The sequence below is a fragment of the Heptranchias perlo genome, chromosome 13 (genome assembly GCF_035084215.1).
Source record: "Heptranchias perlo isolate sHepPer1 chromosome 13, sHepPer1.hap1, whole genome shotgun sequence".
NCBI classification, from domain to species: Eukaryota; Metazoa; Chordata; class Chondrichthyes; order Hexanchiformes; family Hexanchidae; genus Heptranchias; species Heptranchias perlo.
Window position 1 is genome coordinate 7,329,019 of NC_090337.1, and position 25,878 is coordinate 7,354,896.

The 25,878-nt window shown below is 46.4% G+C and overlaps 1 protein-coding gene across 4 annotated transcripts; it reads right to left on the minus strand.

Annotated features, from left to right (window-relative positions):
* Positions 1-324: 324 nt before the first annotated feature.
* On the minus strand, positions 325-22,387 carry LOC137330971 (membrane-spanning 4-domains subfamily A member 4A-like). Of its 4 annotated transcripts, XM_067994547.1 has the most exons (8): positions 22,251-22,387; positions 21,908-22,138; positions 10,501-10,675; positions 2,742-2,849; positions 1,866-1,922; positions 1,576-1,683; positions 1,352-1,474; positions 325-617 (listed from the first exon to the last, which is right to left on the minus strand). In XM_067994547.1, the coding sequence occupies exons 3-8, from the start codon at positions 10,666-10,668 to the stop codon at positions 498-500; spliced, it is 684 nt and encodes a 227-aa protein (XP_067850648.1). In that variant the 5' UTR covers positions 10,669-10,675; positions 21,908-22,138; positions 22,251-22,387; the 3' UTR covers positions 325-497. The 4 variants fall into 4 exon arrangements, with proteins under 4 accessions (XP_067850648.1, XP_067850650.1, XP_067850649.1 ...); XM_067994549.1 differs by lacking the exon at positions 21,908-22,138; XM_067994548.1 differs by lacking the exon at positions 22,251-22,387 and having other exon boundaries at positions 21,908-22,157.
* Between the last annotated feature and the right edge of the window lie 3,491 nt (positions 22,388-25,878).

Sequence of the window (25,878 nt, forward strand, 5' to 3'; positions counted from 1 at the left end):
CAAAAAGCTGTGGAGGCTGAGTCATTGAATACATTCAAGGCTGAGTTGGACAAATTTTTGATCAGCAAGGGAGTCAACGGATATGGGGAAAAGGCGGGAAAGTGGAGTTGAGGGAAAGATCAGATCAGCTATGATCTCATTGAAAGATGGAGCAGGCTCGAGGGGCCGAATGGCCTACTCCTGCTCCTACCTCTTGTGGTCTTATGGTCTTATGGCTTTCCACGGGGGTTTCAGCCGCCGTATCTTCGGCATAAGAACCCCCAAGGGAATTCACTTTGATTTTACTGTAAGGCCTAGTAAATGTTTGTTAATAAAACCAGCAAGTTATATGATAGGCATAATATAACCATTTAATCGACTTTGAATGGGCTTGAGGAAACAGCGATAGAGGCATTCCGTTTTAATATTCTAAGATAGAAACATATAATTAAATGAAGTCAAGGTGTCTCAAATCGAGATTTGAGTATCCTAATCCTGCCGCCCTGAAATTACTCCAATCACTTAAATGTCAGGACTTCATAATCGGAATGGTGAGCCAAAAGGGTTTCGTAGTTCGCATCCTGAGATTCCTCGGCTGGGTAGTTCTGAGCGATGGCAGATTGAATCACAATTGAATTCTGCAAAGAGATTGCATGAAATCAAAATAAACAAAAGAGAAAGAAATCATCTGCTTCTTTAAGAGGTTCATTATCAGAGAAGATTGTGCCGTTCTGTGCCAAATGGAGGGGGAAATTGCACCAAGCCACATTTATACATACGTGCAATTAGCGCCAAAGACATTGGTTTCGGTCAAAATGCGGCCCACAAGATTGCGTCCTATGCTAATCAAGTAGGGATCAATCTTAACGCGATCGTAATACTATCATTTAACATACATTGAATGAATTGACATATTTCTAGCTCACTCGTTTCGAGGGACATTAGGGAAGAAGCTTACGTCTCACCCAATGCTATACAGTATCAATAGTATTTATTTCACGATTGCTGGTGTTCTTCAACTTAACGAGCAAAGTGCATAGATACTTCGGCTGGTGACATTGGCTCCGGTAGACAATGCACTTGTGACTTCTTGGAAATGGAATAGCGAAATTGAAAGTTCGCCCTATCCGGCCCGATTACCGACCCCATCCAATAATTTTTGCCAGCGACTTGTTTTGTTCCATGTTTTGCCTTGGGAAAACTAATATGCCAAAAGCGGCTACTCAGTTTGAAGCACCGGATCACTTAAAAATGGCCTGGACATATATCTAAGGCTTGATTATTCTTTTGTTCTTTCTTTCCCCTACCATCTTCCCTTCTGCCACGCATTGGTATGTAATACTTCTTTTATATATATGTATCTGGATCTTACCAGTTCATGGTCCGGTTCGCAGCATCGTAATCCATGACAATCGAACACGGACGCTGCAATCGATATGGCAAATTCAAGTATGGTGAACACCAAAAGGCAGGAAGCCAAAGCGCTGACTATTTCCTGAAAAGTAGTATGTTACTGGATGGAGTATTTTCTACTATAGTGAAACATATGCACTTTTAAAGAGTGGGGCTTATCTATGACAATATTCGCCAACTTACTTTGCAAGGACCGTTAAATGGATTCAACATCAACCACGGCGAGTATAATATGATACCCATTGCTGCAGCAATCGTACTGACGATATTCATCACTAAGCTTCCTACCATCTGGAAGATAACAAAATACATGAGAAACCATTCAGTAATTTCCTGAGTCCCGTTTTCTTATGTGGTATTGCAGAATGCTACAAAGTGTAAAGCGGTTAATTCAGTGAATATAGCCATCTGGAACTCAGTGTTGTTAATTGACATTAATACTTGTAGAATTAGAGATGATTCTAGATACCTACCAGGGGTTTGTTTGGTCTTTTTTCCAATGAAACGGACAGGGCTCCAGAAATTATATACTAGAAAAAAATGTTTAAAGAAAAGTGGTGTTGGCAGTTAATATCAAGTAAATAGGGTATAATTCGAGCACAGACAAGAACATTTTATGACATTGCTTAAATAGTTGTCGAAAATCAGGCTAGATAGAGATGAAATATTTCAATGCCATGTAATTTAATTATTAGGGGTAAGAGTTCCTCGCGGAAATTTGTGCGCCGACGTTGTCAATCCATTCATAACGATTTTCTCCTGTCGGTATTTTCAACGAATACATTTATTAGGTCGGAAATACCGCCCTGAAGATAAATGGGGAGGGCGGGATTCCCTGGGGTCCCCGTGCAGCACGTGATGCAAATTAAGAAATCCTGTTGCTAAGGAGACCAGGGGGTAATTTTAACGTTTATGGCCGAGCGAAAAACCATTAAAATGAGCGGTCTATTGGTTATCATGCATTTTCACCCAGCCATAAAAGTTAAAATTACCCCCAATATTCCGCTGCAGCGTAGCACACGAGGGAATCTTCTCACATAGATGGGAAGTCTTTAACGACCTATCTGACTGCATGTTTTAGATTAATTCAATTCGCATTCACTGTAATAAGTTCAAATATCCTTTTCACAGTGCCCACCAGTTGAAGGGAACGTGTCAACAGATAAGTTTCTTAGGATTGCAGGGAAAGTTTAATTTCCACGAACGAAATACTGACTTATGATTGGTAATAGGAAGCTAGGAACAACAAACATGATTAACAATTTCTATTATCGTGCAAATATGTAGCACCTTAAAATGGTTGAATGCGTTTATTGATTCAATATTATTTAATTGAAAACCGAACAAACCAAAACTCCTGTCCACCAAGGCATTCCAACGTATCTAGTGATTGGATCACTGAAGCAGTGCGCGATACCAAATGTCACCTGGATTATACCCAACATAATCTGCGTGACCTAAAGCAGAAAGAGTTCACAAATTAATGACGACCAGACATTCAAAAATATTGGCCTAGAAATCCGACTGCACCACGCCTGCTTTCGGGTGCCAAACGGGGGCCTATTCCTCCAATATGGCGGGCAGGAAGCACACACCCATTACAAGCTGGAAGCGCTCTGCCCACCATATTGGTATAGGCAAAGCTGTAGCTGTCCAGGGCAATTAGACCCTTTACATATGCAAATAAACAAGGGGACTAATGCCTATTTGAGGCCGCCTATACCTAACTGGGTTGTTCCGAGGCCAACATGGTTTTAGCTCAAACAATGATTGGCAGAGTTAATGAGGCAGGAAAAGGTTTTCGAATTCTCATCACTGTTCAGTGATCCATGCTGGAAGCAAGCGCATATTTAAATACCTCTGCCTGTCCGTATTGACTGTCAAGACTCACACATAGATAATGGCTTCTTGAGACAGATGCTGGAGTGAGATCGATGTCACTCCATCTGAAACGAACAGTCAACTTTTTCAAGAGAGGAGGCCCCAATAGAAAAATATGAGGGATAAAAAATGAACATATATTTTTTTAAAAGACAAACTGTATTCGGAAATGTGCCGTAAGAGAGGGATCTATTGCCACCCTAAGGAAGTCCAGACCAAATGGAACTGCATCCTCTATCCCCAATCTCCATCCCACATAAGTGCAAATATACATTCATTTTGGTACTGAGCCTTGATTAGACCTCAAGTGTACTGGGTACAATTCTGCTCCCTATATTACAAAAACGATTTCAAGGCACTGGAGACGGTGCAGAAAAGATTTGCAAAGTTATTACCAGAATTGAGAGGTTATAACTATCAGGAAAGGCTGAACAGGCTGGGGGTCCTTTCTCTAGAAACGAGTAGGCTGAGGGGTGACCTAATAGGGTTCTTTAAAATTATGAATGGGTTTGATAGGGTAGACGTAGAGAAGATGTTTCCACGTGTGGGGGAGATTGGGCCAGGAAGCCATGCACCATAACTTCTTGAACAGATAGACAGGGACAGAGGTTTTCCAAGGGACAAAGCTGTTAGAAAGCGCATGGTATCCTTGGCTTGATAAATAGAGAAATAGAGAGACAAAAGGAAGGAAATTATGCTAAACCTTTATAAAATCATGGTTGGGCCTCAGCTGGAGCATTATGTTCAATTCTGGGCACCACACTTTAGGAAGAATGTCAAGGCCTTAGAGAGGAGGCATAGATATTTACTAGAATGGTGCCAGGGATGAGGGACTTCAGTTATGTGGAGAGATTGGAGAAGCTGGAGTTGTTCTCCTTCGAACAGTGAATATTAATGGGAAATTTGATAGAGGTGTTCAAAATCATGAACAATTTTGACAGAGTAAAAAAAAGAAATTATTTCCGGTGGCAGAAGGGCTGGTAACCAGAGGACATCAATTTAGAGTGATCGGCAAAAGAGCTAGAGGTGACATGAAGAAACATTTTTTTTCATAGCGAGTTGTACTGACCTGGAATGCACTGTCTGATAGTGTATCGAATCTTGGAATCAAAGAAAGTTACGGCACATAAGGAGGCCATTCGGCCCATCTGTCCATGCCGGCCGAAAAAGAGCTATCCAGCTTAATCCCACTTTCCCGCATTTGGTCCATAGCCCTGTAGGTTACGGCACTTCAAGTGCTCATCCAAGTACTTGTTTTTTGGTAGTGGAAGAAGATTCAATAGTAAGTTTCAAAAGGGAATTGGATAAATATTTGAAGGGAAAAAATTACATGGCTATGGGGAAAGGGCTGAGCAATGAGACTAATTCGATAGCTCTTTCAAAGAGCCGGTACAGGCAAATTGGGCCGAATGGCCTCCTCCTGTGCTGAACCTACCATGATACTATGATTATGCTAAACCTTTATAAATCACAGTTAGGCCTCAGTTGGAGTATTGTTCCAATTCCGGGCACCACATCTAAAGGACATCAAGGCCTTGGAGAGAATGGCGAGGAGATTTAACATAATGATATCAGGGATGAAGGTCTTCAGTTATGTGGAGAGAATAGATAAACTAAGATTATTCTCCTTAGAGCTGATAAAGTTAAGAGAGATTTAATAGTGGTGTTCAAAATTATAAGAGGTTTTGATAGAGTCGATAGTGAGAAACTGGTTTCACTGACAGGAGGGTCGGTAATTGGTAAAAGAACCAGAGGGGAGATGAGGCGAACTTTTCTTTATGCAGCGAGTTGTTATGATCTGGAATGCACTGCCTGAAATCATGGTGGAATCAGATTCAATAGCAACTTTCAAAAGGGAATTGGATATGTAGTTGAAAAGGAAAAAAAAAATCACGGATATTCGGAAAGAGCAGCGGAGTGGGACTCATTGGATAGCTCTATCAAAGAGGCGGCAAAGAGGCACTGGCAAGAAGGCCCGAATAACCTACTTTTGCGCTGTACGATTCTATCAGATTCAATTATTTCGATGGTCCGCAGTAACTTCGTCGGAAGTTCTGCATAAACTCTGGAGAAACAGCGTAAACATAAAGGTGTACCTATGTACGGGCATTTGTCATTGCATGTTTACCCATTGATAGCGCCACATTTATATCTACCGTTATTCACTGCACTTCCATATTCCAAGCTTACGTCTAATCATGCACATTAAATATGCATATATAAATCAGTCTTTTTAACGTTGAATGAAGACACGCAGTAACTAAAATGGAACGATTCACTCTATCTATCTATCGCTCTATCTGTCAAATTTGTAGCGCTGGTTGAATAAAAAACTTCTGATAGATACACATATATGTCGAAGATACGGTTAGAACATAAGAACATAAGAAATTGGAGCAGGAGTAGGCCAATCGGCCCCTCGAGCCTGCTCCGCCATTCAATAAGATCATGGCTGATCTGATCCCAACCACAAATCTAAAGAACACAAGAAGTCGGAGCAGGACCCGGCCACATAGCCCCTGGGCCCTCTCCGCCACCCACAGGGCATTGACCGATCCGAACTCAGCTTCATGTCCAATTTCCTGCCCGCTCCCCATAACCCCTAATTCCCTTTACTTCTAGGAAACTGTCTATTTCTGTTTTAAATTTATCTAATGATGTAGCTTCCACAGCTTCCTGGGGCAGCAAATTCCACAGACCTACCACCCTCTGAGTGAAGAAGTTTCTCCTCATCTCAGTTTTGAAAGAGCAGCCCCTTATTCTAAGATTATGCCCCCTAGTTCTAGTTTCACCCATCTTTGGGAACATCCTTACTGCATCCACCCGATCAAGACCCTTCACAATCTTATATGTTTCAATAAGATCGCCTCTCATTCTTCTGAACTCCAATGAGTAGAGTCCCAATCTACTCAACCTCTCCTCATATGTCCGCCCCCTCATCCCCGGGATTAACCGAGTGAACCTTCTTTGTACTGCCTCGAGAGCAAGTATGTCTTTTCTTAAGTACGGAGACCAAAACTGTATGCAGTATTCCAGGTGCGGTCTCACCAATACCTTATATAACTGCAGCAATACCTCCTTGTTTTTATATTCTATCCCCCTAGCAATAAAAGCCAACATTCCGTTGGCTTTCTTGATCACCTGCTGCACCTGCATACCAACTTTTTGATTTTCTTGCACGAGGACCCCCAGATCCCTTTGTACTGCAGTACTTTCCAGTCTCTCGCCATTAAGAAAATAACTTGCTCTCTGATTTTTCCTGCCAAAGTGCATAACCTCACATTTTCCAATATTATATTGCATCTGCCAAATCTCCGCCCACTCACCCAGCCTGTCTATATCCCCTTGCAGGTTTTTTATGTCCTCCTCACTCTCTACTTTCCCTCCCATCTTTGTATCATCTGCAAATTTTGATATGTTGCACTCGGTCCCCTCCTCCAAATCGTTAATATAGATTGTAAAGAGTTGGGGACCCAGCACCGACCCCTGTGGAACACCACTGGTTACTGGTTGCCAGTCCGAAAATGAACCATTTATCCCAACTCTCTGCTTCCTGTTTGATAACCAATCCTCCACCCATGCCAGAATATTACCCCCAATCCCGTGATTTTTTATCTTAAGTAATAATCTTTTATGTGGCACCTTGTCGAATGCCTTCTGGAAGTCTAAATACACTACGTCCACTGGTTCCCCTTTATCCACCCTATACGTTATATCCTCGAAGAACTCAAGCAAATTTGTCAGACATGACTTCCCCTTCATAAAGCCATGCTGACTTTGTCCTATTAAATTATGCTTATCTAAATGTTCCGTTACTGTCTCCTTAATAATAGACTCCAAAATTTTACCCACCACAGATGTTAAGCTAACTGGCCTATAATTTCCAGCCTTCTGCCTACTACCCTTTTTAAATAACGGTGTTACATTAGCAGTTTTCCAATCTGCCGGGACCTCTCCTGAGTCCAGGGAATTTTGGAAAACTATCACCAAAGCATCCACAATCCCTACTGCCACTTCCCTCAAGACCCTAGGATGGAAGCCATCAGGTCCAGGGGATTTATCCGCCTTGAGTCCCATTATTTTACTGAGTACCATCTCTTGAGTGATTTTAATCGTATTTAGCTCCTCCCCCCCGAGAGTCCCCTGTTTGTCCAGTGTTGGGATATTCTTAGTTTCCTCTACTGTAAAGACTGAAACAAAATATTTGTTCAGCATTTTTGCCATCTCCATGTTTCCCACCATTAATTTCCCGGTCTCATCCTCTAAGGGACCTATGTTTGCCTTAGCCACCCTTTTTCTTTTTATATAACTATAGAAACTCTTGCTATCTGTTTTTATATTTTTTGCTAATTTCTTTTCATAATCTAACTTCCCTTTCTTAATCAATCCTTTAGTTACTTTTTGCTGTCTTTTGAAGAATTCCCAATCTTCTATCCTCCCACTAAGTTTGGCTACCTTATATGTCCTTGTTTTTAGTCGGATACTATCCTTGATTTCTTTACTTAGCCACGGGTGGCTGTCATTTCTTTTACACCCTTTTTTCCTCAGTGGAATATATTTATTTTGAAAGTTGTAAAATAACTCCCTAAATGAACACCACTGCTCATGTACCGTCTTACCCTTTAATCTATTTTCCCAGTCCACTTTAATCAATTCCGCTCTCATACCATCATAGTCTCCTTTATTCAAGCTCAGTACGCTTGTTTGAGAATCAACCTTCTCACCCTCTAATTGGATATGGAATTCAACCATGTTGTGGTCGCTCGTTCCAAGGGGATCCTTAACTAGGACATTATTAATTAATCCTGACTCATTACACAGGACCAGGTCCAAGGTTGCCTGCCCCCTTGTAGGATCAGTTACATACTGCTCAAGAAATCCATCCCTGATGCACTCAATGAACTCGTCCTCAAGGCTGCTCTGCCCAATTTGATTTGTCCAGTTAATATGATAATTAAAATCCCCCATAATTATGGCTGTTCCCTTATTACATGCCCCGACTATCTCCTGATTAATACTTCTTCCAGCAGAGTTGCAACTATTAGGAGGCCTATATACTACGCCCACTAATGTTTTTTTTCCCTTATTATTCCTTATCTCCACCCAAACTGTTTCATTATCTTGATGCTTTGTCCCAATATCATTTCTCTGTATTACAGTGATTCCTTCCTTTATTAACATAGCCACCCCACCTCCCCTTCCTTCCTGCCTGTCCTTCCTGATTGTTAAATACCCTGGCATATTTAATTCCCAGTCGTTGTCACCCTGCAGCCATGTTTCTGTAATGGCCACAAGATCATACCCATACGTAGTTATTTGTGCCGTTAACTCGTCCATTTTATTACGAATGCTACGTGCATTCAGATAAAGAACTTTCAAATCTGTTTTGTGACGCTTAGTTCCTGCTTTTTCCTTTTTTAACACTTTACCTATTACTCCATACCTTCTGTCCCTTCCTGTTACGCTTTCCTCTCTCTCCCTGCTCAGGTTCCCAACCCCCTGCCACTTTAGTTTAAACCCTCCCCAACAGCACTAGCAAACACTCCTCCTAGGACAGCGGTCCCGGCCCTGCCCAGGTGCAGACCGTCCGGTTTGTACTGGTCCCACCTCCCCCAGAACCGTTTCCAGTGTCCCAGGAATTTGAATCCCTCCCCCTTGCACCATTCCTCTAGCCACGTATTCATTTGAAATATCCTCCTATTTCTACTCTGACTAGCACGTGGCACTGGCAGCAATCCTGAGATTACTACCTTTGAGGTCCTATTTTTTAATTTACCTCCTAACTCCCTATATTCTGCTTTTAGGACCTCATCCCCTTTTTTACCTATATCGTTGGTGCCTATGTGCACCACGACAGCTGGCTGTTCGCCCTCCCCCTCCAAAATGTTCTGTAGCCGCTCCGAGACATCCTTGATCCTTGCACCAGGGAGGCAACACACCATCCTGGAGTCTCGGTTGCGGCCGCAGAAACGCCTGTCTATTCCCCTTACAATTGAGTCCCCTATCACTATAGCTCTGCCACTCTTTTTCCTCCCAGCCTGTGCAGCAGAGCTACCCGTGGTGCCAGGAAGTTGGCTGCTGCTGCCTTCCCCTGATAAGTCATCCCCCCCAACAGCATCCAAAGTGGCATATCTGTTTGAGAGGGGGATGGACACAGGGGACCCCTGCACTACCTGCCTGCATCTCTTACTCTTCCTGGTGGTCACCCATTCACTTCCTGCCTGTATACCCTTTACCTGCGGTGTGACCAACTCGCTAAACGTGCTATCCACGAGTTTCTCTGCATCGCGGATGCTCCACAGTGAGTCCACCCGCAGCTCCAGCTCCGAGATACGATCGGTCAGTAGCTGCAGGTGGACACACTTCCCGCACACATGGTCGGCAGGGACACTGGTAGTGTCCATGACTTCCCACATCTTGCAGGAGGAGCATATCACGGGTGCGAGGTCTGCTGCCATGACTTGCCTTAGCTGAGTTACCCCTTTTAAATTACGTTGAAATTAGAAAATGTTAACTATACTCGGGACCTAGGTTCACTAAAAAAAAACACTATCTGCTATAAAACCTGCAGATCTTCCCTTTCTTATTACTTTACTTACAGTAAAATGGTAGAAATACTCACCTGAACCTACTCACCAATCAGCTGCCTCCCCTGTGCCGCGTCACTTTCTGACTGGTGACGTCACCCCGAACTGCCGCTGGTCTCAGAGTCTCGCTCAGAGTAAGCTCTGGTCTCACTCTCTCCGCGCTGTTTATATCCCCGCTCTGGTCTCGCTCTCTCCGCGCTGTTTATATCTCCGCTCTGGTCTCGCTCTCTCCGCGCTGTTTATATCCCCGCTCTGGTCTCGCTCTCTCCGCGCTGTTTATATCTCCGCTCTGGTCTCGCTCTCTCCGCGCTGTTTATATCTCCGCTCTGGTCTCGCTCTCTCCGCGCTGTTTTTATCCCCGCTCTGGTCTCGCTCTCTCCCGCCGCTCACCGCTCTCAGGTCCACTACCGCTCTGCAGGAAAAGCAAGGCAAAGCAGCACCTCCTTCCCCCAACTCCCACACGTACCGAACTCTCAGCACACTGTGTAATATCCGCACACCGTGCAGTCCGCACTGACAGGCCCCTGTATTTCTGAGTTAAAGTTTCAGGTCGAAGACCTGCTGCTTCGGTGCAATTCAACAGGCTATTACTTTGTCTCTATAGTATTTATTTGAAGCCCCAGATATAATTAATTCTTACCCCCAGAGCTTTTTGTTCTCCCTTGAGAAATTTTTGTAAGTGGAGAGGGATTTGTTGGAATTGACGGCTGTTCGGTTCCAGTGGTGTTGCGTTCATGTTGCCTGCTTGTGCTTCTGGACTCGTGCGCGTTGTCACAATGATCCCTTCCTGGTTGAAGGCTGCAGCCATCTTCTTTCTATTAAAATATATGCATAACAAATCATTAAAAGAAACTCGCTCGTGTTGAAATTAATGGAAAGAAAATCCAACCGATCCTGTTGGTGCCGGGCGAACATTCCGCCAGATTTTCAAGCTCTGCCCAGGTGATGCTTAAAGCCCAGGTGCTAAAGTACTATTACCGCGAAATATTAGCTTTTAAAAATGGCCATCCGGTGGCTAGCAGAGAAAGTTACACACGGTTTTCCTAGTTCATAGGAACATATCAACATAGGAACTGGAATCGACCATTCAGCCGCTCCACCCTGTTCCACCATTCAATGAGATCATGGCTGATCTGTACCCCAACTCCATTTATCCACATTTGTTCCATATCACTTGATACCCTTACCTAAGAAAAATCTATCAGTGTCAGTCTTGAAAATTTCAATTGACCCCCAGCATCCACAACCTTTTGGGGGAGAGAGTTCCAGATTTCCACTACCCTTTGTGTGGAAAAACGTGCTGGCTTTTGTGTTCACGTAAAGGAGATCGGCTGGAAACTCTGGCGAAACTCCCATTTATGCCGCCTCTCCGAGGTTTTCACTGATATGCTGATCAGGAGAACCCCACAGAAATTCTAACCCCAAGACAAGTGAAGGGTGCACCAAGCCAATAGAACTGATCAGATCAACTGATAGCTTCAGAATCATCACTTCTGGAAACCTCACTTGCAGTTACGGTAATAAAAAGACAGTGCTGTTCCCCCTTCTTTACTGGTTGACTTTCTCAGAGCAGGGACTATTTGGAATTTGGCATTGGTTAGTGCTAATAGCGCAGAGATCAAAGTGATGGGGAATGTTTTACTGTTTCGTTTCAAAGGAGGAAAATCCCTTGAAGAGAGAAATCAAATGACGATTTTTTTTTGGCATACATGAAATGATGCAAATTGTTAACTTAAACGTCAGACTTCAACGCATGGGTCAATACTATATTGCTGTAAAGAACAAGAAATAATACTGAACGTTTAAATTTCGGTGTTGATTTTTTATGGGTTTATGAAGTCAACAAAATTATGGCCTGGATTTTCTGCTGTGCCCGAACACAGCGGAAGTGCCGTGGGCAGGACTTATGCCCGCCTTCATGTGTACACTGGCCACCATCTATCCCCTAAGTCAGTTAATTTACATACAGAAGTCCCGAGATTTCACACGGCGTGTTGCGCCAGATTTCCGTCCATGACTTGTACCTGTCAACAATTTGCGGAATCAGCTTACTGAAATATCCATTGTCGGTTCTCCAACACAAGTGTCATGGAAAAAGAGAGTTCTGTGCTAGGAGGTGCTGAGAAATTGAAGTGCAGCGATTAAAAGGCCAAGCCTGCCTGAAAAGTACAGCAAAATTACAGCCTGGCGGAGGAGCAAGTCAATAGAAAAGTCAATAGGAAAGTGCTTGGCTCAGTGAGTTGGCTGTCAGGTAGCTGTAATGGATGGCTCATGTGCGATTTTGTACCACTGTTCAATAATGTATTCCACTGGAGGATCTGGCAGAAACAACCAACAAAGGAACATGGGCATTGCATTGAGGACCAAAAGAAGGGCACACAATGTCAGCGAGATAAATCTTTAAGATGCATTTAAGGGGAATCTCTAAGATGCATGTAACGGGAAGCTAGATAAGCACATGGGGAGAAAGGGATAGAAGTGTATCCTGATTGGGTTAGATGAAGTAGGGAAGGAGGAGGGTTGTGAGGAGCATAAACACCGGCATAAACCAGTTGGGCCAAGTGGCCTGTTTCTGTGCTGTAGTTTCGATGATGTAACTCAATGATGTAAACTCTCGTCAAGAAAAAGAGATAGACGATCATATCCCCATGGAAGAAAGCTGCGTAAATATGCTAGTGCCAAGTGGTGAGAGGTGACCCCTGCTCTTGCCTTGGGAAATGGCGAGGTCTGAGGCATAGTGGGCGCACACCTATCACAACATCCTGCCAAACAGAGGCCTGTTCACTGCAATCTTGCTTAGAATATGAGAGCATAAGAAATAGGAGCAGGAGTAGGCCATTCAGTTCCTAGAGTCTGCTCCGCCATTCAATCAGATCATGGCTGATCTTCAACCTCAACTCCATTTTCCTGCACGATCCCCATATTCCTTGATTTTTCGAGAGTCCAAAGATCTAACTATCTCAGCCTTGAACATACTCAACGACCCAGCATCCACAGCCCTCTGGGTAGATAATTCCAAAGATTCACAACCCTCTGAGTGAAGAAATTCCTCCTCATCTCGGTCTTAAATGGCTGACCCCTTATCCTGCGACTATGCCCTTTAGTTCTAGACTCTCCAGCCAGGTGAAACAACCTCTCAGCATCCACCCTGTCAATGCACCCTCAGAATCTTATATGTTTCAATGAGTTCACCTCTTATTCTTCTAAACTCCAGAGCGTATCGGCCCATTCGACACAATTCTTCTCACAGGAGTCTCTGGGTGGGGGGCTTCAATGTCCATCACCAAGAGTGGGTCGGTAGCAACAATACTAACAGAGCTGGCCGAGTCCGGATGGACAACGCTGCCAGACTCGGCCTGCGGCAGGTGGTGAGCGAACCAACACAAGGGAAATTCCTACTTGACCTCGTCCTCACCAATCTACCTGTCGCAGATGCATCTGTCCATGACAGTGTTGGTAGGAGTGACCACCGCACAGTCCTCGTGGAGTCGAAGTCCCATCTTCACACTGAGGACACCATCCAATGTGTTGTGTGGCACTATCACCGTGCAAAATGACATAGATTCAGAACAGATCCAGCAGCTCAAAATTTTTTTTTTTTTTATTCGTTCACGGGATGTGGGCGTCGCTGGCGAGGCCAGCATTTATTGCCCATCCCTAATTGCCCTCGAGAAGGTGGTGGTGAGCCGCCTTCTTGAACCGCTGCAGTCCGTGTGGTGACGGTTCTCGCACAGTGCTGTTAGGAAGGGAGATCCAGGATTTTGACCCAGCGACAATGAAGGAACGGCGATATATTTCCAAGTCGGGATGGTGTGTGACTTGGAGGGGAACGTGCAGGTGGTGTTGTTCCCATGCGCCTGCTACTCTTGTCCTTCTAGGTGGTAGAGGTCGCAGGTTTGGGAGGTGCTGTCGAAGAAGCCTTGGCGAGTTGCTGCAGTGCATCCTGTGGATGGTGCACACTGCAGCCACAGTGCGCCGGTGGTGAAGGGAGTGAATGTTTAGGGTGGTGGATGGGGTGCCAATCAAGCGGGCCACTTTATCTTGGATGGTGTCGAGCTTCTTGAGTGTTGTTGGAGCTGCACTCATCCAGGCAAGTGGAGAGTATTCCATCACACTCCTGACTTGTGCCTTGCAGATGGTGGAAAGGCTTTGGGGAGTCAGGAGGTGAGTCACTCGCCGCAGAATACCTAGCCTCTGACCTGCTCTCGTAGCCACAGTATTTATATGGCTGGTCCAGTTCAGTTTCTGGTCAATGGTGATCCCCAGGATGTTGATGGTGGGGGATCCGGCGATGGTAATGCCGTTGAATGTCAAGGGGAGGTGGTTAGACTCTCTCTTGTTGGAGATGGTCATTGCCTGTCACTTATTTGGCGCGAATGTTACTTGCCACTTATGAGCCCAAGCCTGGATGTCGTCCAGGTCTTGCTGCACGCGGGCTCGGACTGCTTCATTATCTGAGGGGTTGCGAATGGAACTGAACACTGTGCAGTCATCAGCGAACATCCCCATTTCTGACCTTATGATGGAGGGAAGGTCATTGATGAAGCAGCTGAAGATGGTTGGGCCTAGGACACTGCCCTGAGGAACTCCTGCAGCAATGCCCTGGGGCTGAGATGATTGGCCTCCAACAACCACTACCATCTTCCTTTGTGCTAGGTATGTCTCCAGCCACTGGAGAGTTTTCCCCCTGATTCCCATGGACTTCAATTTTACTAGTGCTCCTTGGTGCCACACTCGGTCAAATGCTGCCTTGATGTCAAGGGCAGTCACTCTCACCTCACCTCTGGAATTCAGCTCTTTTGACCATGTTTGGACCAAGGCTGTAATGAGGTCTGGAGCCGAGTGGTCCTGGCGGAACCCAAACTGAGCATCGGTGAGCAGGTTATTGGTGAGTAAGTGCCGCTTGATAGCACTGTCGACGACACCTTCCATCACTTTGCTGATGATTGAGAGTAGACTGATGGGGCGGTAATTGGCCGGATTGGATTTGTCCTGCTTTTTGTGGACAGGACATACCTGGGCAATTTTACACATTGTCGGGTAGATGCCAGTGTTGTAGCTGTACTGGAACAGCTTGGCTAGAGGCGCAGCTAGTTGTGGAGCACAAGTCTTCAGCACGACAGCTGGGATGTTGTCGGGGCCCATAGCCTTTGCTGTATCCAGTGCACTCAGCCGTTTCTTGATATCACGTTGAGTGAATCGAATTGGCCGAAGACTGGCTTCCGTGATGGTGGGGATATCGGGAGGAGGCTGAGATGGATCATCCACTCGGCACTTCTGGCTGAAGATGGTTGCAAACGCTTCAGCCTTGTCGTTTGCACTCACGTGCTGGACTCCGCCATCATTGAGAATGGGGATGTTTGCAGAGCCTCCTCCTCCCGTTAGTTGTTTAATTGTCCACCACCATTCACGACTGGATGTGGCAGGACTGCAGAGCTTTGATCTGATCCGTTGTTTGTGGAATCGCTTAGCTCTGTCTATAGCATGTTGCTTCCGCTGTTTTGCATGCATGTAGTCCTGGGTTGTAGCTTCACCAGGTTGGCACCTCATTTTTAGGTACGCCTGGTGCTGCTCCTGGCATGCTCTTCTACACTCTTCATTGAACCAGGGTTGATCCCCTGGCTTGTTGGTAATGGTAGAGTGAGGAATATGCCGGGCCATGAGGTTACAGTTTGTGCTGGAATACAATTCTGCTGCTGCTGATGGCCCACAGCGCCTCATGGATGCCCAATTTTGAGCTGCTAGATCCGTTCTGAATCTATCCCATTTAGCACGGTGGTCGTGCCACGCAACACGTTGGATGGTGTCCTCAGTGCAAAGACGGGACTTCATCTCCACGAGGACTGTGCGGTGGTCACTCCTACCAATACTGTCATGGACAGATGCATTTGCGACAGGTCGATTGGTGAGGACGAGGTCAAGTCAGTTTTTCCCTCGTGTTGGTTCGCTCACCACCTGCCGCAGGCCCAGTCTAGCAGCTATGTCCTTCAGGACTCGGCCAGCTCGGTGCTACTGAGCCACTCTTGGTGATGGACATTGAAGTCCCCCACCCAGAGTACATTCTGTGCCCTTGCTACCCTCAGTGCTTCCTCCAAGTGGTGCTCAACATGGAGGAGGACTGATTCATCAGCTGAGGGAGGACGGTAGGTGGTAATCAGCAGGAGGTTTCCTTGCCCATGTTTGACCTGATGCCATGAGATTTCATGGGGTCCAGAGTCAATGTTGAGGACTCCCAGGGCCACTCCCTCCTGACTGTATATCACTGTACCGCCACCTCTGGCGGGTCTGTCCTGCCGGTGGGACAGGACATACCCAGGGATGGTGATGGAAGAGTCTGGGACGTTGGCTGAAAGATATGATTCTGTAAGTATGGCTATGTCAGGCTGTTGCTTGACTAGTCTGTGGGACAGCTCTCCCAATTTTGGCACAAGTCCCCAGATGTTAGTAAGGAGGACCTTGCAGGGTCGACTGGGCTTGGTGTTTTGCCGTTGTCGTGTCCGGTGCCTAGTGGTCCGATGCCGGGTGGTCCGTCCGGTTTTATTCTTATTATGACTTTTCGTAGCGAGATTTTACAACTGAGTGACTTGCTAGGCCATTTCAGAGGGCAATTAAGAATCAACCACATTGCTGTGGGTCTGGAGTCACATATAGGCCAGACCGGGTAAGGACGGCAGGTTGCCTTCCCTAAAGGACATTAGTGAACCAGATGGGTTTTTACGACGATCCGGTAGTTTCATTGCTATCATTACTGATACTAGTATTTCAATTCCAGATTTTTATTTAATTAATTGAATTTAATTAATTAATTGAATTTAAATTCGCCAGCTGCCGTGGCGGGATTTGAACTCATGACTCTGGATTTTAGTCCAGGCCTCTGGATTACTAGCCCAGTAACATAACCACTATGCTACCGTACCCGGCATCCATGAGGCGCTGTGGGCCATCAGCAGCAGCAGCAGAATTGTATTTCAGCACAACCTGTAACCTCATGGCCCGGCATATTCCTCACTCAACCATTACCAACAAGCCAGGGGATCAACCCTGGTTCAATGAGGAGTGTAGTCGAGCATGCCGGGAGCAACACCAGGTGCACCGAAAAATGAGGTGCCAACCTGGTGAAGCTACAACTTAGGACTACATGCATGCTAAACAGTGGAAGCAACATGCTATAAACAGAGCTAAGTGATTCCACAAGTAACGGATCAGATCAAAGCTCTGCAGTCCTGCCAGATCCAGTTGTGAATGGTGGTGGACAATTAAACAACTAACGGGAGGAGGAGGCTCTGGAAACATCCCCATCCTCAATGATGGCAGAGTCCAGCACGTGAGTGCAAAAGACAAGACTGAAGCGTTTGCAACCATCTTCAGCCAGAAATGACAACTGGATGATCCATCTCGGCCTCCTCCCGATATTCCCACCATCACAGAAGCCAGTCTTCAGCCAATTCAATTCACTCCACGTGATATCAAGAAACGGCTGAGTGCACTGGATACAGCAAAGTCTATGGGCCCCGACAACATCCCAGCTGTTGTGCTGTAGTCAAGAACTAGCTGCGCCTCTAGCCAAACTGTTCCAGTACAGCTACAACACTGGCATCTACCCGACAATGTGGAAAATTGGCCAGGTATGACCTGTCCAAAATAGCAGGACAAATCCAATCCGGCCAATTACTGCCCCATCAGCCTACTCTCAATAATCAGCAAAGCAATGGAAGGTGTCATTGACAGGGATATCAAGCGGCACTTACTCACAAATAACCTGCTCATTGATGGTCAGTTTGGGTTCCACCAGGACCAATCAACTCCAGACCTCATTACAGCCTTGGTCCAAACATGGACAGAAGAGTTGAATTCCAGAGATGAGGGAAGAGTGACTGCCCTTGACATCTAGGCAACATTTGACCGAGTGTGGCACCAAGGAGCCCTAGTAAAATTGAAGTCAATGGGCATCAGGGGGAAAACTCTCCAGTGGCAGGAGTCATACTTAGCACAAAGGAAGATGGTAGTGGTTGTTGGAGGCCGATCATCCCAACCTGAGCACATTTTTTTTATTCGTTCACGGGATGTGGGCGTCGCTGGCAAGGCCAGCATTTATTCCCCATCCCTAATTGCCCTCGAGAAGGTGGTGGTGAGCCGCCTTCTTGAACCGCTGCAGTCCGTGTGGTGACGGTTCTCCCACAGTGCTGTTAGGAAGGGTGTTCCAGGATTTTGACCCAGCGACAATGAAGGAACGGCGATATATTTCCAATTCGGGATGGTGTGCGACTTGGAGGGGAACGTGCAGGTGGTGTTGTTCCCATGTACCTGCTGCTCCTGTCCTTCCAGGTGGTAGAGGTCGCAGGTTTGGGAGGTGCTGTCGAAGAAGCCTTGGCGAGTTGCTGCAGTGCTTCCAGTGGATGGTGCACACTACAGCCACAGTGCGCCGGTGGTGAAGGGAGTGAATGTTTAGGGTGGTGGATGGGGTGCCAATCAAGCGGGCTGCTTTATCTTGGATGGTGTCGAGCTTCTTGAGTGTTGTTGGAGCTGCTCTCATCCAGGCAAGTGGAAAGTATTCCATCACACTACTGACTTGTGCCTTGTAGATGGTGGAAAGGCTTTGGGGAGTCAGGAGGTGAGTCACTCGCCGCAGAATACCCAGCCTCTGACCTGCTCTCGTAGCCACAGTATTTATATGGCTGGTCCAGTTAAATTTCTGGTCAATGGTGACCCCCAGGATGTTGATGGTGGGGGATCCGGCGATGGTAATGCCGTTGAATGTCAAGGGGAGGTGGTTAGACTCTCTCTTGTTGGAGATGGTCATTGCCTGGCACTTATCTGGCGCGAATATTACTTGCCACTTAACAGCCCAAGCCTGGATGTTGTCCAGGTCTTGCTGCATGCGGGCTCGGACTGCTTCATTATTTGAGGGGTTGCGAATGGAACTGAACACTGTGCAGTCATCAGCGAACATCCCCATTTCTGACCTTATGATGGAGGGAAGGTCATTGATGAAGCAGCTGAAGATGGTTGGGCCTAGGACACTGTCCTGGGGCTGAGATGATTGGCCTCCAACAACCACTACCATCTTCCTTTGTGCTAGGTATGACTCCAGCCATTGGAGAGTTTCCCCCCTGATTCCCATGGACTTCAATTTTACTAGGGCTCCTTGGTGCCACACTCAGTCAAATGCTGCCTTGATATCAAGGGCAGTCACTCTCACCTCACCTCTGGAATTCAGCTCTTTTGTCCATGTTTGGACCAAGGCTGTAATGAGGTCTGGAGCCGAGTGGTCCTGGTGGAACCCAAACTGAGCATCGGTGAGCAGGTTATTGGTGAGTAAGTGCCGCTTGATAGCACTGTCGACGACACCTTCCATCACTTTGCTGATGATTGAGAGTAGACTGATGGGGCGGTAATTGGCCGGATTGGATTTGTCCTGCTTTTTGTGGACAGGACATACCTGGGCAATTTTCCACATTGTCGGGTAGATGCCAGTGTTGTAGCTGTACTGGAATAGCTTGGCTAGAGGCGCAGCTAGTTGTGGAGCACAAGACTTCAGCACTACAGCTGGGATGTTGTCGGGGCCCATAGCCTTTGCTGTATCTTGATATCACGTGGAGTGAATCGAATTGGCTGAAGACTGGCTTCTGTGATGGTGGGGATATCGGGAGGAGGCTGAGATGGATCATCCACTCGGCACTTCTGGCTGAAGATGGTTGCAAACGCTTCAGCCTTGTCTTTTGCACTCACGTGCTGGACTCCGCCATCATTGAGGATGGGGATGTTTGCAGAGCCTCCTCCTCCCGTTAGTTGATGCAGGAGTTCCTCAGGGGAGTGTTCTAGGCCCAACCATCTTCAGCTGCTTCATCAAAGACCTTCCCTCCATCATAAGGTCAGAAATGGGGATGTTTGGTGATGATTGCACAGTGTTCAGATTATTTGCAGCCCCATAGATAATGAAGCAGTCCGAGCCCGCATGCAGCAAGACCTGGACAACATCCAGGCTTGGGCTCATAAGTGGCAAGTAATATTCGTGCCAGACAAGTGCCAGGCAATGACCATCTCCAACAAAAGAGGGTCTAACCACCTCCCCTTGACATTGAACGGCATTACCATTGCCGAATCCCCCACAATCAACATCCTGGGGGTCAAAATTGACCTGAAACTTAATTGGACCAGCCACATAAATACTGTGGCTGCGAGAGCAGGTCAGAGGCTGTGTATTCTGTGGCGAATGACTCGCCTCCTGACTCCCCAAAGCCTTTCCACCATCTACAAGGCACAAGTCAGGAGTGTGATGGAATACTCTCCACTTGCCTGGATGAGTGAAGCTCCAACAACACTCAAGAAGCTCGACACCATCCAGGACAAAGCAGCCCGCTTGATTGGCACCCCATCCATCACCCTAAACATTCACTCCCTTCACCACCGACGCACTGTGGCTGCAGTGTACACCATCCACAGGATGCACTGCAGCAACTCGCCAAGACATCTTCGACAGCACCTCCTAATCCGGCGACCTCTACCACCTGGAAGGACAATGGCAGCAGGCACATGGGATCAACACCACCTGCACGTTCCCTTCCAAGCCACACACCATCCCGACTTGGAAATATATCGCCGTTCCTTCATCCTCGCTGGGTCAAAATCCTGGAACTCCCTTCCTAACAGCACTGTGGGAGAATCTTCACCACACGGACTGCAGTGGTTCAAGAAGGCGGCTCACCACCACCTTCTCAAGGGCAATTAGGGATGGGCAATAAATGCTGGCCTCGTCAGCGACGCCCACATCCCATTAACGAATTTTTAAAAAGTCTCTGGAAGAGGGCTCCTCCGACAGTGCAACGGAGGTGCCCTCAATACTGCACTGAAGTTACGTTTACATTTCATAGTTGCAAGTCTTTGGGAGAGTGACATTTTTCATTCTGGCTTAAACCTTTATGTGCTTCTACCAGCAACGATGCCCCGGAGAAGCAGACATCATTGAAAATATAGCAGTTGCTGTGTGGAGTACACGGCACACAAAGAGACTGCTCACGGACTCCATGATGGCTGTAAAACTATTCTAGCTGACACAACCAACGCTAATGACCACACCTTTGAGGAATGTAGCCGCCGACTTATTATTTTCTGTGCAATTCTCTGACGGAGGAACTAACTCCGATTTTTCAGCCTGCCATGGGGGGAATTTTCACTTGGTGCCGTAGTGTAAAACGGGCGTTAGCGAGCCCGCTGCCCGTTTTGCATCTCTCCCGATTATTGTTTCGATTGACTTCCATACAAAAAATAGGAGATGTAAAATGGACTGTCGACACTCTTATCACCCGTTTTACACTGTCCCACAAAGTCAAGATCTACCCCATTATCTATAGGATAGAAAAATCTCCTCTACCTCGTTTAATATCCAGGGTGCAATCCTTGGTGTTTTCCTGCCTGTCCCGGACTGAGAGAGGAAACCGTCCGGAACGGATGTTCCTCCTCGTAATCCAGCACGGCCTTCTCATCCTGGTCGAACAGCCTCGGCAAATATGAGTGTCTGAAAGAAGCCGTGAAAAATGGCCACCCAGCTGAAGTAGGAAGGGTTCCAGCGGCAGTTACAACAAAACAAGTCACCATCTTGAAGACAGGAGAGCAGAGGAGTGTGATCGTTTCATCAAAAACAAAGCCCTAGCTCTAACCATAGCATTGATCCCAAAGCTAATACTGATGTACTCTTATCCTATTACATCTTGCCTTCAGTGTGCCTAAAATTTTATGTGAACAATTTTACAACACCAAGTTATAGTCCAACAATTTTATTTGAAAATCACAAGCTTTCGGAGGCTTCCTGAGGAAGGAGGAAGCCTCCGAAAGCTTGTGATTTTCAAATAAAATTGTTGGACTATAACTTGGTGTTGTAAAATTGTTTACAATTGTCAACCCCAGTCCATCACCGGCATCTCCACATCATAAAATTTTATGAACTGGGTCGAGGGTGGGAGGCCGTCATTTTGGCGGTGGACCTCCGTGAACCTCCGTGGAAATTCTATCCAATCAATTGAATACAATTCGCTTTTCTTGGTGCTTACCAGTCAATGGAGACGGATTACTTCGATTGACAAGGTTGCGGCGCACGATGTAAAACGGCGTTTACTGCATGATCAGGAATTATACGGAAAGATTCTTTGAAGAGCGGTACAGCTGAGTGGAGCATGAAGCTGTGGCTTCTTCATCTAAGCTTCTGCGTCAGGGTGTCAAGTAATGATCACAGACGGTTAAAATAAAAGCCACAAAAAAACGGAAGGTGTGGTCAGAATTTCCTTTCAGAGAAAAATGAAACGAAGTTAAATTTTACTTTCACAGTCCGAAGTTTTACGCATTGCTTATTAATGTCTCACTCTCATGTAGGGGGAACAATGTTGAGGAACTAACCAGCTTTGTGCCACAATTAAACCGTGCTTTACTCCCGCCATCGCTGCACAGAACGGCTTTCCTTTTTTCTCAAAACGTGCCCAGTAAGGGTGCGTTGTTGAGAGGTGCATAACCCAGATGATTGTTTGGGGAACCTCCGCATTCTTCAAATGGCAGTTTGAGAATTTGAATTCAGATTTAAAAAAAGTCTACAAATCAAAAGCTAGTATCAGAAAAAGTGATCAGGAAGCTGTTGGTTTTGTCGGAGAAACCCAAACGGTGGACCAATGTCCTTTTAGGGAAGGAAACCTGCTGTCTTTCCCCGGTTCTGGTTATATGTGCCTCCAGTTCCACACAAATGTGGTTGACTCTTAACTGTCCTCTGATGGAGCCTAGCAAGCTACTCAACCGAATCAAATTACCCAGCACCAGCTTCTTGGGGCAACCCGGGATGGGTAATAAATGCCGGCCTTGCCAGCCACGCTCACATCCCGAGAATGAATAATAAAAAACAGTGATGAAATTTAAATCACTTGAACCTCTCAATTGTAACAGTTCTGCAGGATGTGTTGCAAGCCAGCTGGAACAGATATCCTTCCTGCTTATTTCGAAACAAATTTAACGGTCCCTGGAGTTAATGGCTTCAAGTGACAATGAGAAAGGCAACTAATCCATCAAAGGAAAAGAGCTTTCTAGCCAGAACTGCATTATGTAAGGAGCATAAGACAGGGCCATGACGTTTTTTTTTATTATTCGTTCACGGGATGTGGGCGTCGCTGGCGAGGCCAGCATTTATAGCCCATACCTAATTGCCCTCGAGAAGCTTTTGTGCAGCTCAAGTGCCAGCAAAGCTCAAGTGCCAGCAAAGCTGTAACAATTAAAAGGTTTCAGCGACGTAAAATATAATTGTGCCAAATCTTCGTAATATAGAATGAGGAGAGGCAATATAAACGAAATAGTACAATTTTAAAGGGGGTGCAGGAACAAAGAGACCTGCGGATATTACACAGTGTGCTGAGAGTTCGGTACGTGTGGGAGTTGAAGGGTTAATCTCTTTAAATCTAGTGCATATTGCTTCAACTGTTTAAGGTCAATTTAAAAGTTTAAATTTCTAAGTTTCTGTCAGGTGTGGGAGTTGAAGGGTTAATCTCTTTAAATCTAGTGCATATTGCTTCAACTGTTTAAGGTCAATTTAAAAGTTTAAATTTCTAAGTTTCTGTCAGGCTTCAGCAGAGAGCTGCTGTAGCAAGTTAATTGGTTAGCTAGATTCAATTGGTCCCTGAAGGTGGGGCAGGCCTGACTCATCTGTGTCTCAACTGTAGAAATACAGGGGCCTGTCAGTGCGGACTGCACGGTGTGCGGATATTACACAGTGTGCTGAGAGTTCGGTACGTGTGGGAGTTTGGTGAAGTGGGGGAAGGAGGTGCTGCTTTGCCTTGCTTTTCCTGCAGAGCGGTAGTGGACCTGAGAGCGGTGAGCGGCGGGAGAGAGCGAGACCAGAGCGGGGATAAAAACAGCACGGAGAGAGCGAGAGTCCAGTCGGTGAGCGGCGGGAGAGAGCGAGACCAGAGCGGAGATATAAACAGCGCGGAGAGAGCGAGACCAGAGCGGGGATATAAACAGCGCGGAGAGAGCGAGACCAGAGCTTACTCTGAGCGAGACTCTGAGACCAGCGGCAGTTCGGGGTGACGTCACCAGTCAGAAAGTGACGCGGCACAGGGGAGGCAGCTGATTGGTGAGTAGGTTCAGGTGAGTATTTCTACCATTTTACTGTAAGTAAAGTAATAAGAAAGGGAAGATCTGCAGGTTTTATAGCAGATAGTGTTTTTTTTTTAGTGAACCTAGGTCCCTAGTATAGTTAACATTTTCTAATTTCAACGTAATTTAAAAGGGGTAACTCAGCTAAGGCAAGTCATGGCAGCAGACCTCGCACCCGTGATATGCTCCTCCTGCAAGATGTGGGAAGTCATGGACACTACCAGTGTCCCTGCCGACCATGTGTGCGGGAAGTGTGTCCACCTGCAGCTACTGACCGATCGTATCTCGGAGCTGGAGCTGCGGGTGGACTCACTGTGGAGCATCCGCGATGCAGAGAAACTCGTGGATAGCACGTTTAGCGAGTTGGTCACACCGCAGGTAAAGGGTATACAGGCAGGAAGTGAATGGGTGACCACCAGGAAGAGTAAGAGATGCAGGCAGGTAGTGCAGGGGTCCCCTGTGGCCATCCCCCTCTCAAACAGATATGCCACTTTGGATGCTGTTGGGGGGGATGACTTATCAGGGGAAGGCAGCAGCAGCCAACTTCCTGGCACCACGGGTAGCTCTGCTGCACAAGCTGGGAGGAAAAAGAGTGGCAGAGCTATAGTGATAGGGGACTCAATTGTAAGGGGAATAGACAGGCGTTTCTGCGGCCGCAACCGAGACTCCAGGATGGTGTGTTGCCTCCCTGGTGCAAGGATCAAGGATGTCTCGGAGCGGCTACAGAACATTTTGGAGGGGGAGGGCGAACAGCCAGCTGTCGTGGTGCACATAGGCACCAACGATATAGGTAAAAAAGGGGATGAGGTCCTAAAAGCAGAATATAGGGAGTTAGGAGGTAAATTAAAAAATAGGACCTCAAAGGTAGTAATCTCAGGATTGCTGCCAGTGCCACGTGCTAGTCAGAGTAGAAATAGGAGGATATTTCAAATGAATACGTGGCTAGAGGAATGGTGCAAGGGGGAGGGATTCAAATTCCTGGGACACTGGAAACGGTTCTGGGGGAGGTGGGACCAGTACAAACCGGACGGTCTGCACCTGGGCAGGGCCGGGACCGCTGTCCTAGGAGGAGTGTTTGCTAGTGCTGTTGGGGAGGGTTTAAACTAAAGTGGCAGGGGGTTGGGAACCTGAGCAGGGAGAGAGAGGAAAGCGTAACAGGAAGGGACAGAAGGTATGGAGTAATAGGTAAAGTGTTAAAAAAGGAAAAAGCAGGAACTAAGCGTCACAAAACAGATTTGAAAGTTCTTTATCTGAATGCACGTAGCATTCGTAATAAAATGGACGAGTTAACGGCACAAATAACTACGTATGGGTATGATCTTGTGGCCATTACAGAAACATGGCTGCAGGGTGACAACGACTGGGAATTAAATATGCCAGGGTATTTAACAATCAGGAAGGACAGGCAGGAAGGAAGGGGAGGTGGGGTGGCTATGTTAATAAAGGAAGGAATCACTGTAATACAGAGAAAAGATATTGGGACAAAGCATCAAGATAATGAAACAGTTTGGGTGGAGATAAGGAATAATAAGGGGAAAAAAACATTAGTGGGTGTAGTATATAGGCCTCCTAATAGTTGCAACTCTGCTGGAAGAAGTATTAATCAGGAGATAGTCGGGGCATGTAATAAGGGAACAGCCATAATTATGGGGGATTTTAATTATCATATTAACTGGACAAATCAAATTGGGCAGAGCAGCCTTGAGGACGAGTTCATTGAGTGCATCATGGATGGATTTCTTGAGCAGTATGTAACTGATCCTACAAGGGGGCAGGCAACCTTGGACCTGGTCCTGTGTAATGAGTCAGGATTAATTAATAATGTCCTAGTTAAGGATCCCCTTGGAACGAGCGACCACAACATGGTTGAATTCCATATCCAATTAGAGGG

Coding starts and splice junctions, on each gene's coding strand:
- LOC137330971 (XM_067994549.1), bottom strand. CDS start 10,668: ATGGCTGCAGCCTTCAACCAGGAAGGGATCATTGTGACAACGCGCACG. Junction 1,923..2,741: donor CTTGGTGGACAGGAGTTTTG/GTTTGTTCGGTT, acceptor ATTTTTTTCTAG/TATATAATTTCTGGAGCCCT. Junction 618..1,351: donor GCGAACCGGACCATGAACTG/GTAAGATCCAGA, acceptor ATCTCTTTGCAG/AATTCAATTGTGATTCAATC.